This window comes from Grampus griseus (assembly GCF_964374135.1).
Source record: "Grampus griseus genome assembly, chromosome: 7".
Lineage (NCBI taxonomy): Eukaryota > Metazoa > Chordata > Mammalia > Artiodactyla > Delphinidae > Grampus > Grampus griseus.
The window spans coordinates 28,856,105-28,871,830 of NC_139001.1; the positions used below are offsets into that span (position 1 = coordinate 28,856,105).

At 45.2% G+C, this 15,726-nt stretch overlaps 1 protein-coding gene across 4 annotated transcripts in view; it reads left to right on the top strand.

Moving 5' to 3' along the window:
- Positions 1 to 1,630: 1,630 nt before the first annotated feature.
- KLF7 (KLF transcription factor 7) overlaps positions 1,631 to 15,726 on the top strand; it is a 113,315-nt gene continuing 99,219 nt past the window's right edge. For all 4 annotated transcript variants that reach the window (XR_014297019.1, XR_014297020.1, XM_082658832.1 and 1 more), the window contains exon 1: positions 1,631 to 2,183. Coding sequence is in view for 2 of the 4 variants with exons in the window: in XM_082658832.1 (XP_082514958.1) it covers positions 2,082 to 2,183 (102 nt within the window). In the remaining 2 variants the exon portion in view is untranslated. The remainder of the gene's footprint in view (positions 2,184 to 15,726) is intronic.

The window sequence follows — 15,726 nt, forward strand, 5'->3', positions numbered from 1 at the left end:
AGACTTTCCTCAACTCAATAATTCCCGTTTAATTTCCCCTGGCAAATACTGAACTTCAAACTGTGTTTGTTCTATAAAGTAGAACTTTCGAAATATTGTGATGGAGCCCCACATAGTCAGGAGAGACAGCTGAGAAGGGCGATTAAGGTGGATGTGTTTCTTCCATTATGAGTTGAATTTAAGTTTCTCATTTCAGAATAAGTACCAAATTCTGCAATCATTCCAAAAGTGGAAGTTCAGCTCACACTGCATTTTGGGGAAGCTTTAACCACACTAACCATTTAAGGTCAAGCAAACAACCGGTCAACCCTCACAACGTGCGTAGTTCAGCTAAGAGATAATAGGCTCTCTATCTATACATCTCTATAAGTCAGCGCCATAGCGCAATTCAGGTCCTCCTCTCACCACCGCAGCTAGGCAGACGGACACCCTCTCTCCAAGCCGCATGGGAAGTCTCACGTTTAAGCCCCCAAGCAAGTTGCCGGCTCCTGCCTGCACCCCACGTCTACAAGGATTCCCTCTATTGTCTTTAACACACTCCCCAGCAAAACGTCCAGTTCCAATCAACTCTAACTGCGAGGCTGACCCCCGCCCGGTCCCCGGCGTCGGCTCAGAAGGCTGGGCGGGCGGGGTGGGGCGGGGCGCGGCGGCACGCACTGGGGCGCCGGCGGGGCTGGGGGCGGGGCCTGCGCGAGGCGCGCAAGGCGGGCCCCCGCCGCTGTTTTCGCGCATTCCCCTTTGTTCTGCTCCATTGTGTGGCGCTTCCTCCTCTGGCGCTTCTTCTCGGCACCCTGGCAGCCTGTGGGGAATTCGTGAAGGGGCTTTTGGTGACTTTTTCTTTCTTCCGCCCTCCTCCCAACCCCCCGGTTTATTTCTGAGGAAGTGAGGAACTCGTTTGCGCTGCCCCGCCCTCGCGGTTCCCTGCCCTCGGGCCTAGAAGGGAGGCGGAGTGGGAAGTGACCTGCCCTCCTCCCCATGCCGGCTTCCTCGTCCTCTCGCCTCGCTCTTCCTCCGGGAGGCATCCTGACCCCGCATTCTGGACTTTCACCTCCTAACCGGCCGCGTCCACGCCAGAACGGCGATACGCGACCCTCTCCCCTCTGAGGGGCGCAGGCTCCGGCCGCCTGGGGCTCCACCTGGCACCCAAGCGAAGGTCGGAGGCCGGTGTGCGGCCCGAGCCCAGTCTCCTCAGCGTACCGGGAGCCGGTGCAAGTGTCGCCGCGACCCTCCCAATCCCTCGCGCTCGCGCTCCCCGGGCGCCGCACGGCCTCTTCAGCCCCCTTATATAGCCCTCTAAAAATAGCTCGCCTCGCACCGCCTTGTAAGGCAGCAGGGAGATTCGCAGCGTGCCAATCCGCGCCCGCCGCCAGGGCCAAGCCCCGCCCTTGGCCCTGCTCCACGCTTCCCATTGGTCCTCAGTGACTTCATGAGCCCCCTGTTTACCATACATGGTCACACGCGGCCTAATGGACGCCCTCCTCCGAGATCCCACGGCTGCGCGGAGAGCCGGGCGGAGGGAGGGAGTTTGGGGAGGGGGAAGAGCAGGAGGAGGAGAAAAGGAGGAGGGGGGGGAGAGACTACAAACTAGCAAGGATGGGGGTGGGGGTGGGGAGGGAAGGAAAGAGGGGGAGAGAAGCGATCGCGAGAAAAAAAAAAATGCCACCTCCCAAAATAAAGAGCAAAGATTGCATTAGGAGCGAACAGCGCTGCAGAAATAGATGGCAGCTTCGTGTCAGTGAGTTTGCATCCCCCTTCCTGATCCACGAGCTGGAGTGATTAGAGCCCTGGAAGGGAATTGTTACTCCCGTGAAGTCCCCTTTTCCTGGCAGCCGTCTGCACTGTACACGCTGGATGCCTCTCTCCATCCACCCCACTCAGTCTCTCCTCTCTCACCTCCTCTCTCCCTCTCTTCTGCATTGATTTTTTTTTTTTTTCCTTTTTAGTTGACTGAAACAAAACAAAACAAAAGGGCCACTGGATGTCTGCCTCCTTGGGGGGTGAGCCAGACAGACTGACAAACAAACAGACCCAACTGTGTTCGGGGGAGGGTTTCTCCTCCCGTTTTGCCCGGCAGCAGCAGCATGGACGTGTTGGCTAGTTATAGTATATTCCAGGAGCTACAACTTGTCCACGACACCGGCTACTTCTCAGCTTTGCCATCCCTGGAGGAGACCTGGCAGCAGGTGAATGATTTAAATTACTTGTGTAAATCGTGTGGTGGCGGCGGAGACGCAGGGGCTGCGTTGGTGTGGGCTTGGGGTTGAATTTTGTTTGTTCGTTTGTTTAATTCCCCCCCCCTTTTTGGCTGTCTGTTGTTTAAAATGTTTTCGGAAACAGTCATCTGCTTACCTCTCCACCCACCCCCTAACCCCTTAGTGTGCTGAGCTGAGCGGCCGGTCGGAGCTGCCTGCGTTTCAGTCACCAACACACATCCTTGCGCACACGTTGTGCGGCTCACTGCCCCCCAGCAGAGACCTGCCTAACTTCTGGGGTTCGGAGGAGCCGGGTGGGAAGGTGGTTTGGGGCTTTACGAGCCATCACAGACAGGTACCGCGTCCCTACATGCACGAGCTCTACCTCCTTGGTACCTTAAATCAGGTTCATCTCTTTCAACTGGTGCTAACGACCGTCAGATGGGGGGGAGGGGGTAGGAGCAAAGCGGAGTGTTTTCCTAGTAATTAGCGAGTATCAGTAAAGAATAGGAACTTGATTTTGAGATTAGAAGCTGGGCAGAAGGAAGAGGAGCCCAGTGATAAAGGATACTCAAAGATATCTCGGAAGAGGATGGGAAGATGTGTCTATCTCATGCTGACCGTGCATTGTAGGTTTCCCCAGTGCGGTGTCTTCGGAAGGAGAACACCGTCTGTGGGTGTCCTTGCTTCTCTTTCGTTTGGTGTGCCTCTCCACTTAGCACAACCTCCGACAAAGGGTGGTGTGTGCTTCCATGCCTCTGACTTTGTTTTAGAGGACTAGTCAAGAAACTCCTAAGATGCTGAAGGGCACCGATGCCAAGTTGGCTAGGCGTCCCAGTGAGGGGGAAGCGGGGCTGGTGACAAGTTCACTGGGCTTTGTGAAGTGGAATAAAGAAAGTGCTGGTTAGTGGAAAGTGCGAGATCTGCTGCGGAAACAGTGGTTTTCTCAGTAAGGATTAGGAGCTGCTGAGGGGACATTCTGCAGGAAAGATGGTGGGTGGGGATGGAGGGACACGAACATTCTTTCAGAATTCTACAGTGTGCATCATGGAACGTGCAAGAAGACAGTTCGGATTTGCACATTGGAAGTGTGAACGTGCACAATCCGTCTGGGAGAAACGTGCTTGCCCTTGGGGCGGGCGGCAGGAGGCTTGGTGTGTGGCTGCTCATGTAACTTCTCTGCTCCGTGACAGCAGCTTGTTAAGGCTAATGAACGGCTGAATTTCCTCCGACAGGATACAAAGCGGGATTTGCCAGTTTGAGCCTGGGATGTAACAGTTGCTGCTTTAGCGAGTGAGGTTTGGCTTGTGGTATAAGGAGCCTATCCTGTGTACCATTGTTGCTAGTTGCTGTTCTCCCCTGATTTCGAGGCTGGAGTTTCTCCAGGTACTGGCCTCTGGTGTCTGTGCTTCCACACATACATTCCTGCCCAAGGATGCTGGCAGATGTGTTTGACTTTGTCTTTCCCTAAACGCACGCACAGCTCACATGTTTCTAGCAGAAGGCATTTCTCCAGTGCATCCTTTCCCCCATCTCATCTCATTGATGAGACTATCTCACGAAGGGTCTCACTAGAGCTTTTTCCTGCTTTTATTTCACATGTTAATTAAACCAAAAGGTTGCCAGAATTTCATTTTCTGAAATAGTCTTCATTTCACACTGTCAGCCCACTGGTGTTGAATCGGTTGCCTATTAACAACTGTCTAGACAGGTTAGGGAAGAGAATCTGTTGATTTAGTCAGCCTGCCCAAGGCAGCCCTTGTTTGTGACTAACTGTTAAGCAGGGTTGGAGGGAAGAAAGTTGGCTTTATTTGTTACAACGTTCCCTCCTGATGAATCACACAACTTTGTTTGGTTCAAGATTTCACAGTAGTAAAGCCTGCTTTGGGGGAAGGCCTCTCCAGAGGAAACCTGCTTTTCTAGATCTGGTTAGAGCATCCTTGAGAAGGTCTAGATCTGTAAAGAAACATCATTGGTTTGATAATTAGAGGATGTACTGGATCTTTTGTTTCCTTAGAAGCCTTCTCCGCTTCCCACCCACCTCATCCTTCATCTCACCTCCTTCAGGGCATCTCTAGCTTAGTTTGTATCTGTGGGCAAATAAATTTTCACCCCCCCTATTTCTTGCGTTAATCCTCTCCTACTGCCAACTGCCCTCAGCTTAAAACCCTTTGCCAAGCTCTTTCAGAGGCATGCTCGTAATCCATACTGAAACATAACTTGTGAGGACACGGTCCTAAATGAGATATCGTTCCAAGGAGCTTTCTTCTGTGGGCTCTGTAGTCACAAATGCTTTCTGTAAAGGTGACTGTGCCTCCCAGTTCATGCTGATGACATAACCTCCAACCTCTGTCTCTTCCTTCCTCCCTCTACCTGCCCCCTCCCTCTTGCCTCTTCTGAGTATAAAGGAGGGGAGTGTGGTTATATGCAACTGTTGGTTCTAAATCAACCATCACATGGTGAAATTTTAAGGCTCCTGTGCTCAAATCAGCTCAAGAAGGTTGCTACAAAGAACCCCAGGCAGGAGGAAGTTTCCTGATGCTCTGGGGTAATCAGATTTTAGAGGTCAAATGAGGAGCAGTTATTAGATGTACTCCTGAAAGTGAACAGTGTACCTTGAGGAGATGAGCGAAGTCCAGAGATTCCAGTAGTCTGATTTGGTTCGTAAGAAACAGAGTGGCTTGGATGATAAACTCAAGACCATCTGTGCATTTGAAAATTAAGGATGGACTCTTTGGAGTTTTTATTTTAAACTCAAGTCTGGGATAATTGTTCTGCTTAATAGTCAGTGAGCTTGTCATGGCCCTCCTGTCACAGGGGTCGTCATTTTGACATTGGGTTTTTGGGCAATATTGTCTTAGCCTCATACAGCTCCAACTATGAAAACCATTGTTGGTGTAATTTTTAAATCCAGATGGACATCCTACATTAACAGCTCTCCATTCCTGGGCTCTGACTGCATACTTAAGCATTTGGCCCAAGTAACATCATCCCTGCCTGTCATATAACTGTAAATTACACTGTGCTTATGTGGTCTATTATTTTATGGAATTCAGCTGACGCACAACTCTTAAGGCTACCAGCCTTAAGCTCTTTGGAAACTTGCAGGAAAATTTCCAAGAGCTGTCTGAGGAAAAGTAGGAAAAAGTCAAAGGTAGGACAGAAACTAAGAGTAGCGTATAGGGTACCACTTGATGATGGATAAAGGGGGACCCATTCATGAGTTTTGTTGCCATTAGAAATCATGATTTTTCTGGACCCACTGCTGACTTGGAAAATAAAAGAGGATTTGGTACAATACTGATGGTTATTTTTCTTTGGGAAGCTACAAAGACTTTTAGAATTTGGATATATTCTTTATACCTAGACTGCTATTTCATGAGTGCAGGTCAAGTAATGATGTTCTAAGTCTTATTTGCACTTAGCTTTGCTTCATGCCATTGAGGAGCATGGTATGTTTACTTGAAAACTCTTATGGAATTATGCTTGTTGTTAATGCTGATTCATAATTGGCAGATGGGGTCAGTTTCAGGCCTCCTTTTTGCTCAGAGAAAATTTTCCACTGCTACTGGAAACAAATAAATAAATCATAGAACATTCCTCCCTCCTCCCCCATTCCCCCATTGTTTTAAACTAATGGCATACTTGGCTACTGTAAGAACTACAGCGTCCCCATAACACTGCAATTTCATCTTGGTTTCAGGCACCCTGAAACACTTTTTACAAGGGCCTTTGGTATGAAGCATCTCTAGGGGACAACTTACAAAAATGGTTGCCTGCCAAGAACAGCCTCATGGTGCAAGGGATGGGATTTGATCTGTGAGCTACATCGCTTCTCCTATGTTGGGATCTTGCCTTTGCACTGCCTTCTACAGGCCCGAGCAGCCTGGTGCTGTCTCAGCCAGAAAGACAAAGCAAACTGTAGGGTCCCTGCATCCGCAGGTTTGCCTCTGTCCCCAATTTGCAGAAAACCTTGTCATGAATTAGAATTTCTTGGCAACAGCACCACCCAGGGAAATTTGTAGACACAAAGGAGCCTTGCTAACCACACTGAAAGGATAAAATAGCTGGCTTTTTTTTTCTTTTTTGTATGTGATTTGTGTGCTCTTTAGTTACCATAACTCTATTTTTTTTTTAAATTTGAAACAGTGACTTGATAGATGAAAAAAAAATCAGAACTGCCCCTGTTCTCCAGATTTTCTAAATAAGGATGCAGTCACTCAATAAATGTAGCTTTACAAATGAAAGCACATGTGAATGCCATCTATCACACAGTTGGCCTTTCCATGTTCTTTTTAATTTTAATTTCCATGTTCTTTTTAATAGATACATCTTTGTGTAGATTTAGGGATTCTCAAACATTATCACTCAGTCTACCTGTTTGTAGTTTGGTATTTTGAAGTGAGTGAATGTTACAACGCAGATGTTTTTACTACATCTGTCTTTAGTTGGGGGGATAAAGGAAGTGGTGACTTCTTTGTTCTCCATGAAACTCCCACCCCCACTCCCTACCCTGAGGAGGATGTGATGTTGGGGTCCAATCCATTTAAAGGGCAGAGCAGAAGATGTGACACCTCACCCTGAAATGATTTATGTATGGGTATGTCAGAGACCTTCAGTGTGCAAAATGTGCTCTTCCTCTCTCCCAGCCCATTCTAAATATAAATGCCAGTGGGGGCTATTTGCCTCTCCACTTGAACGGGAATAGTTTAGAGAAGGTCCTAATGGAGCTTTCAGTAGCCATTCTCTTATAAATCTTCAGATTCTTCTCCCTTCAGAGAATTCCTGTATTTTAACTTTTTGAGTACGAGAAGGCAATGCAGTCTTCTTTAATCACTGTGTGCTTATTTGGGAGAGAAGACAGTTTCCTCTGGCCAGTCCGAACTGGCTCATGTTGATGGGATAGCTGGCCAGATCGGGTGGCAGACACCCGCTATCTCTGCAGTTTGTCAGTAGCGTGCAAGGGGTTTTAAATCACCTTTGCTGGACTCCATGATTGGTGAATGCAGAGAACGCCTCTGTGATTCCGGTTCACTCAATCTATCAGTTAGCATGTATGTTTGGAATTGGGATTTGCTGAAAGTTTAGGACAGCTCCCCAACGTAACCTGAGCGATGCCAGAAGGGTGAGGGGTGGAGATTTATCTCTCTACAAATAAACCCCTTTGTTTCCCCAAATTAGCTGAGTGCTTGCTTAGCATAAACAGGTGGAAATGTTTTAACCCAAATTGCCAAATCTTACCTAGTACAGTGATTAGGAAGCTCTATAAGTACTAATGGTGTTAAAGTCGGTGGAGCAAGATGCAGCATCTAATCATTAATGTTACATGCAACATCCACAAGTTAAGAAACACTCCTCCTCCCGGTTACATTGTGTGCTCATTTTAGAGCACCCGCGTGAGAAGCTCTCCTTACTTAGTTTAATTTAAGTGTTCCCCAAATCAAATATCGCATTACTGGAGCAGGCTTTTACCTAAGATCGGTCATGATCTTGTTCCTCTCCCTTCTTGTTCCTTGGCCTTCATTTTCTGCTGCTAATTTGGAGAATCATTTCTCCTGCCTTGAATCCTTTTTGTTTTCCTCACTTGGCATTTTGCTGTGACCCTGAGAACTTGGTCCTGCTAAGTGTATTGTGTCCGTTGCACTCTCCATTAGAGCAGCTTCCAGCTGCCCCATCCACCACATGCGTGACATAGAGATGGACAGCAGGGGGTCGGCAGCAGCTTTGTGATCAGTCCGGAATCAGCCTGCTTGAGGTGGGAGTGACTTCTGATTTCATAGTGATACCATTCTTGACTGAGCATTACTGGAACAGGCTTTTACCTAAGATTGGTCATGCCTCTGAGCGGGTAGAGGCAGTCAGTCACACCTTGTGGGCTTTTCTCTGTTTATATTAAAATATGGAAAATATTTCACCGCCAGTACTTCATTCCTTTGCTCTGGTTATGTGCAAAATACTGTTTGGGTGATGCGAATTTGAATTGGATATAGTTCTGCCCTCTATGAGCTTGACTTCAGTAGGGGAGAGTGAGCATGTTCAGAATTAAGTAATACAGTATTAGAACACAGTTGCCAAAAAAAAAGAGATTTTAAGTCCAGTATTTGAACACTGACCCATGCCTCTCTGTACTTACCCACCTCGTTACAACCTTGTTTATAAAACATACTTGAGATTTACTAAATTTTCTTAGGCTTTTTTAGCTAATGGTGTAATGGGGCTGGTGGCCCTTTTAGGGCAGATGAGTCGACAGTGTGAATGAATACGCATGTCCATAATGACCAGGAAACAGCATCCATGTCTGTGTCATTCGGAAATGATTATAGGTAATTAAAATAATTAATGTAGAGCCATATGCAATATCTATTTCTGAATATGGGTTTATTGACATTTCCTGAGGTCATATTGAAAGTCAAGCCCCAGGCCTTGTACCAAAGCTAGACCCAGAGAATTTTAGAATTTCAAATCCTGAAAGGGTCTTGGTTTCTTTAACTCTAAAACACTAGGCTAGGACCAAATGATTGTTGAAGCCAGATGAAGCATTGAACCTTCCAAGGTCACCCAGCTGTTGTTAACATGGATGGTGGTCCCAGGCCCAGTACTCTTTCAGATGCCCAAATCAGTTTGCTTGCTTTTCATCACACGGTTCTGAATATACTTTGAGTCACTTCTCATCTTTCCTCCTCTCTCTTTCCCCCTCTCCCCTTAAAGGGAAGCAAGAAAACCCCCATTTTACTTTGAACAATACTAGTACATGGAATTTTTGAATTGTCTGGGCCCTAAACCAAGATATTGAATATCTTGGAGAAAGCTTATGTGTGTAATTTAATCTCTTTTCCATTTTTAATAATGTGTGGTAACCTGGAAAATGTACACTGTACTGAAAAAACAAAATAAAAGCCCCCAATTGCAACTCCAGCCTTATGAAAAAAAGTGCTGTCACTTAAATGATAACAAACGGAGCGAGAGTAAGAAGGGTGCATTGAGATGTATGCGGTAGGGAGTTGGATGGATGATAGAACTGGGGTTTTATGTGGAAAGCGTCAAATGCGAAGTTTTGAAATGCTTTGTCTCTGACAACTTGCCAACAAAGGGACTGCATGAAACTGTAGCAGTTATCATGTGCCAATTCAGAAAAATCTCTTTTGAAGTGTTTTAAAATTTCTTGAGAGGGTTGGATGGGCAGTGAGGTTGTAATGTTTTACAAATTTAAACAAAAAACATTGCACATTGTGATAAGCAGTTGGGAAGAGAGACAACTGTGCGGTTTTTAAAAAGTCCTTATGGGGTGGGAGGTGAAGCCAAGGCTCAATTTTCAGTGTCCCTAGTGAGGAAAGGAAACGCAGGGTGCTCTTCACTCTGCTCAGTGACTTTTGGCCCTTCTCCACCCAATCTCTAGTATAGTTATGATGGTGAAAATTCTCTCTTGAAACTTGGCTCACAGATTGGTTTCACCTCTAAGATCTTAGAAACTGAAGATTTCTTCCCAAATGGAGACTTCTTTATTTCTTCAAAGCTGTAATCTACAGCTCCAACTCCAATATTTTCCTGAGTTTCAGGCCCACATTTTTGAACTGGAAACCTGGGGCTGACACTTAAGGCTTTTGGGGTTGTCCCATGAAGACCTCAGCTGAATATGTCCCAAAGCTTGAACTCGTCAACTTCTTTCCTCCCTTTCCTGGCTTCCTTGTTTCTTTTATTGAGTTGACCTTTCTTCTGTGATCCAGGTTTGAAGGTCCAGCCATCTTTGGCTCCTCTCTTTCCCTTCACTCTGATTGGTTGAAAAATCCCATTGATTTGGTTCTTACAGTACGTCACCATGGTCTACCACTTTCTTCTTGCTCTGCCATTGCCCCAGGGCAGCCCCATCACCTCAGCTGGACTGACCTTCTGCCTCCATCACCATGCTCCAAACTGTCAATGGGGCCCTCTTTTACATACGATGAGGCCAAATGTCTAAGAGTCACGATGTTCCAAGACTGGGTCTAGGTAGTAGTCACAAGTTTCCCCCTTTGTTACCATGTGCGGTAACCGCCATCCAAATTGAATGACTGTACTTTTCCTGCTTCTCTCTTCATTTATGTCATTTCCTTCAGCCTTTTCCTTCTTCTTCCTCTTTGAGTCTCTTTGTCCAAATTCTACCCATCCTTTAACTTTCAGATGGTTGCCACATCTTCCAGGAAACTCCCTCGCTTTCCCTTGGCCAACAGTAATTGCTGCTGTTTCTATACTCTTGTGTAGAACTTTTTACTTCCTCATGATGCTTTTCAGTTTTGTCCTGTAGTATAGTTTTTCTTTTCTTTTTTTTCCCCCATTGCCTTATTTTTCCAGTTAGGTTGCATGATTTAGAGCAGAGTCCATGCCTTGGTTATAATTTTGATAATAAACCTTTAATACATAACCCTTCAGGTTCTTAGAAAGCCTTGCACGTGGTAGATACTCAATAGATATTTAGGGCTTAATGATGTGACTTAAGATTTGACTATGTCTGTAGTAATGGTTCACAACTGTGGCTGCACCCCAGACCAATTAAATCAGTATTCCTTTGGGTGGAACCCAGGTATCAGTGTCGTTTTGTTTTTGCTTTTTTATAAATTTATTTTATTTATTTATTTGTTTATTTATTTATTTATTTTTGGCTGCTTTGGGTCTTCGTTGCTGTGCATGGGCTTTCTCTAGTTGCAGTGAGCAGGGGCTACTCTTCGTTGCAGTGTGTGGGCTTCTCATTGCGGTGGCTTCTCTTGTTGCGGAGCACGGGCTCTAGGCGTGCAGGCTTCAATAGTTGTGGCATGTGGGCTCGGTAATTGTGGCCCGTGGGCTCTAGATCGTAGGCTCAGTAATTGTGGCGCCCAGGCTTAGTTGCTCCACGGCATGTGGGATCTTCCTGGAACCCACGTCCTCTGCATTGGCAGGTGGATTCTTAACCACTGCACCACCAGGGAACTCCCTCAGTGTTTTTATAAAGCTTCTGGGTGATTCCAATATGCAGCCAAGGCTTTGAGCCATTAATCTATAGAGGGTTAATATCAGAGATACCAGAGTTGCAGGTGGCTACTACTTATATGGAAATATTTCATTTCTTGTATAACTTGGAATCTAAGTGTAATAGAGGTTTATAATAAAGCAGGACAGTGGATGTACTTCATCCAGCTCCTCGGTTAATAGCAACTGTCCAAGTGTTGTTTCATCTTCCTTGTTTTACTTTCCCTTACCCTAAAGTGTTTCTCATTTAGCTCACATTTCCTATGACCCACTAGAGGTTTGCTTAACCTGGTCAAATTCCATTTCTGGTACCTTTGTGGTGGTGGGCATTAAACTCCAACCATGCCGTGCTTCAAATAATTCATTCTCAGCAAGCTCTCGACCATGATTTTCCACTTACCTCAGCCTGCTCTGTGGTTTTAAAGGGATGGATGCATGCACAAACATTTGTTGGGTGATGCCAGATAGGCATTAGGTAGCAGCTCTACATATTTCTTTCTGACCTCACTGTTTGCAAGTAGACTCTGTTTATAAAGAATTTCAAAGGACCCATGTTTCTAGTAAGAGGAGCAAAAATAAACTGTGGAAGAATTGCCGCTGAGGACATTCAGGCAAGGAGGCTGCCTCCTCATCCATAGAAGGCTTTAGCTCTTGTGGTAATGACTGTGGGCATGTGGCGATGTTCACAAAGAAGCCTTAGAAATGCCTCTATTTCAAACTGTGATGTTTGCAAAAATGTATGTACTGTAGCTACATCCTTTCATCTATAAACTGTCTTTGATGGGGGTACGGTTGGCGAGAGAGAACATCATGAGAGGAGCTCAGAGCTTAGGGTTGAAGGATATCTTTTGGAAAGCTCAACCCGGCCGTGAAAATGGCAATTAGCTGTGGAGCAATTGCTCTGCAAGGAAGTGTCCGCCTGCTCCTGACCCCGCTTTCACACTCACCTTGCAGAGCCGAGGTAGCAGGAATTCAATGGCGTGGTCACAGTGCTGGCTCTTATTTTTGGAGAGGCGGCAAATTCGCTCATCACACAAAGGAGTGGAAATAGATTGCCCCAGCCCTACCTTTTGAGCTCTTAGTGTTTGTTCATATGGCCACTGTAGAGCCTGTTAATAGAGCACAGTTCCTGCCTAAGGGGTGAAGGATGTCTTCTGTGAGGAGGCCTCTGTGCAGGACTGATTCTCCAGTGAGCTCCCTGAGATGCTGCTCAATGACAGACTGCGTCTCTGGCTTTGCTTTCTGCGTTCCAAGATGGCTCAGCCCTCCCCTGTGCATTTGCCTCCCTATATCAAGGTCCTTGCTTTCTTTGATATGGACCAAGATATGATTTCCTCTGTGACGGAGATGTTCATGTTGGCTTGTGAGAGTCTAACAAACATCTGTATTGAACTTTTTTTTTTAAGGGCTCAGGGTGTTTTGCTCAGGACCTCTTGTCATCGGCACATTCTTTTTGTAACTAAGGAACGGACAGGTATTACAGAATTTCCCGTTCAGAGGTGAGAAAATTGGGGCAGAGGAAGATTAAGCAAGTTGTCTTAATGTGGCCGCAAAGCAAATGAGTTGCAAAACCAGTGGTGGAACACACTTCCCTCTTCCTTTTTTCCACTTGGCTATTCTGCCTCTTATCATAATAAGCATCATAATAATATCTAATATCTGTCAAATACTTCCTAGAGATGATCTCATCTGAGCACTTTATGTGCATCATTTCATTTAATCCTCACACCAACCCTGTGAGATACATATTCTTCTTATCCCCACTTTACAGATGGAGACATTGAGGTTCGAGTTATTAAATGACTTTGCCTAAAGTCACACAACTTGTAAGTGGTTGAGCCAGAATGCAAACCCAGGCAGTATGCTCAGGACTCCAAATTTTTACATTTATACTGACTCCTAGTTAGGCAGGAGACACCAGGGCAAGAGCCAAAGGTCATGGCCTGGGACTCAGTGGAACTGTTTGGGTTTGAACAGCTTTCTGGTCTGTCTTCTTTCTGGGCCTTGGTTTTCTCATCTGAAAAAGAACTGGGTTGTGCTAGGGCTCCTTAATGTTGTAGTGTTTGTAGTAGTCAAATTACACGAGGCCTTGAAATCAGACAGAGCTGGAACCTTGAGAAAGTCACCTAACGTCTCTGAGTCTCATTCTGTCATGAGTGGAATGGAGTTAATAATGCCTAGGTAAGGGCAGGCATGTTGGCTCTCTGGCCCAGTGTCTGGTACATGGCATCCACTCAACAAATGCTCTTTCCTTCCCCGTTTTCAACCATCCTTCCTCCTGTTGAAAACAGTGCAGAGTGACACAATGCTCTTTTTCTAAATAGTATCACTGGTCTCTCTAAGATCCCAGTGATTCTGGAATGTCTAAGAGAAGGTGAATGATGAAAGGCCAGGCCAGGGAGAATGCTGGGCATTGGACATGGTGTTCCTTTATCCATCCCACAAGAGAGCTCTCATGAAGTCACTGGTGCGTAGAAGTGGGGAAATACTAGCAATATCCATTGTCCCCAAAACTCAGCCCCCTTTGATATCCTTGGAATTTGCTTGACTTGCTCACACAAATGTCCAACTCGTTCCCTTTCTTTCCAGTCTTACTTCTGACTTACTTCCCTTAAGTTTTTCCAGCATGCGGTTATTTTTCTTTACGAGCCAGAATTAGGCACATATACTATAATACAGTGCTGGTTACTACACCTGCCTTTTCTGCCTTACCTGATGACTGAGCTTACAGCAGCTTATGAGAGTGAATCAGGTTTTATGAGATCTATAAATATCTCCGATAGGATTTTTATTTCATTTCCCCCCTTCAAATAAGACATAATGGAAGCAATCACATACACAAGGAATATTCTTTCTGTGATAAAGTGGGTGTTTTTGAATTGGCCTCTGAAAAGCAATAATTTGATGTGGTTGTTCCATGTTGCGAGTTTTATGGGGGAGGGGGAAGAATCATGCCTATGCTGCTATAAAACTCGAATATTATTTCCTCATGTTGAAGGTTTAGCCCAGCACCTATGGGGAGATTTATGTTAGAGATGCCAGCCCTGTGTGCAGACTGCATTTCCTCCTTCTGAGGAGTGTGTATTTGTGTTTTCTTAGACACACAGAATCCAGGGAAGGAAGGTCCCATTGGCTGGCAGGAGGGAGGGCTCCCAGAAAGAAGGTTTCCAGTTCTTTGTCTCATCTGTTTCCAGCTGCCCCAAGGGAGGATGTTCTCATCCTTCTCTGCACTTCATGGATTTCCTAGGAAGATTTCACACCACTTAATATATCTCAATGAGATTTTTTTCCCTTGGAATTTCACTTTTTAAAAAAAGAGTCTTAAACTTATCCAATTTTTTAAAATGTACTCTTCCCCAGTAACAAGTATGGAAAGGATTTTCCTTACCTTGCTCTTTGAGGAGTGTCTAGAAGGAACCTTGAACATGTAACTTTAAAGAATCCATTAAAAAAAAAAAAAAAAAGCCGTGAGAGTTCTATGTACCTCGTTTTTCCTGTCTGGAAAATGGAAGTCAGGAGCTCCATTTGCCATCTTACTCAGGACCATTGTGACAAAGTTAATTATGGATTTAACAATTGTTTTTGAAAAATTGAATATCTGACTCTGACTACTTAGGATTTTTTAATTTATTTTTTTGGTACAACTTCTCCTTGCATACATCTTCCCCCAGTTCTCAGAAGCTTTGTGTTTAGCTAGATGATAATATAATTTGGCCTCTGAAAGAATAACCCATGTGAACTTAGTACCTGATCCAAGGACATGCAGGATTTTTACCTTAATGTCATTTCATTTTTTCTATTTAACTTCATCTCAGTGTGTAATATAATCTTATCATTTTGGCTCTGCTACCTACAAACACTATTCCGTGCTTATCATCAAATGATGTGACTTCTCTGGTCCACAGTTTCCTCATGTGTATATAGTAGCGTAGAGTTAGGAATAGTCAGCGATCAGAGATACCAACAGGAAGCTCCTGGGCTAAACTGGCTTCAAGAGCTGTTTTATTTGGTCAGCATACATATTTCAATTTATTTTTAATTGGAATGCTTTTAGACAGATCATGCACTCTTCAATTAACCTTGTCTCCGCTATTTCTACCTCGCTTCGTTTCTGATCTCTGGCCAGGTGAGCATGCATTTGGGTTTGTGACCCCCAGACTGGCAGCTCTCTAAGTCACCTTCCCCTCCAAAACGCTGTGATTTGGGGACAACCTTTATTTCTTTATCAGTCTCAAGCTGGCTTGATTACTACTCTTATTTGGAATCCATTTTCATTTCTTTTTAGATTTCTCTGCCTTGTTGAATGTCTTTGTTTGGGATTCTGTTTTATAAAGCAGATTCCAAATTGCTTCTCAATTTCTCCTAGTCATCCAGGTTCTGTTGTAGATCATCGAAATCTGGGTTGGAAAAGACCATCTGGTTTACCCCTCTCCCTGCCTGGGCTGAGCAGTGTCTGCAGAGCATGTTTATTACTTATTGGTATTTGCAACATTTTCCAATTTGGAAACTGACTCTAAGTTTCCTGAGCTTGCGGCCTCTTCTTGGTGGAAATGGG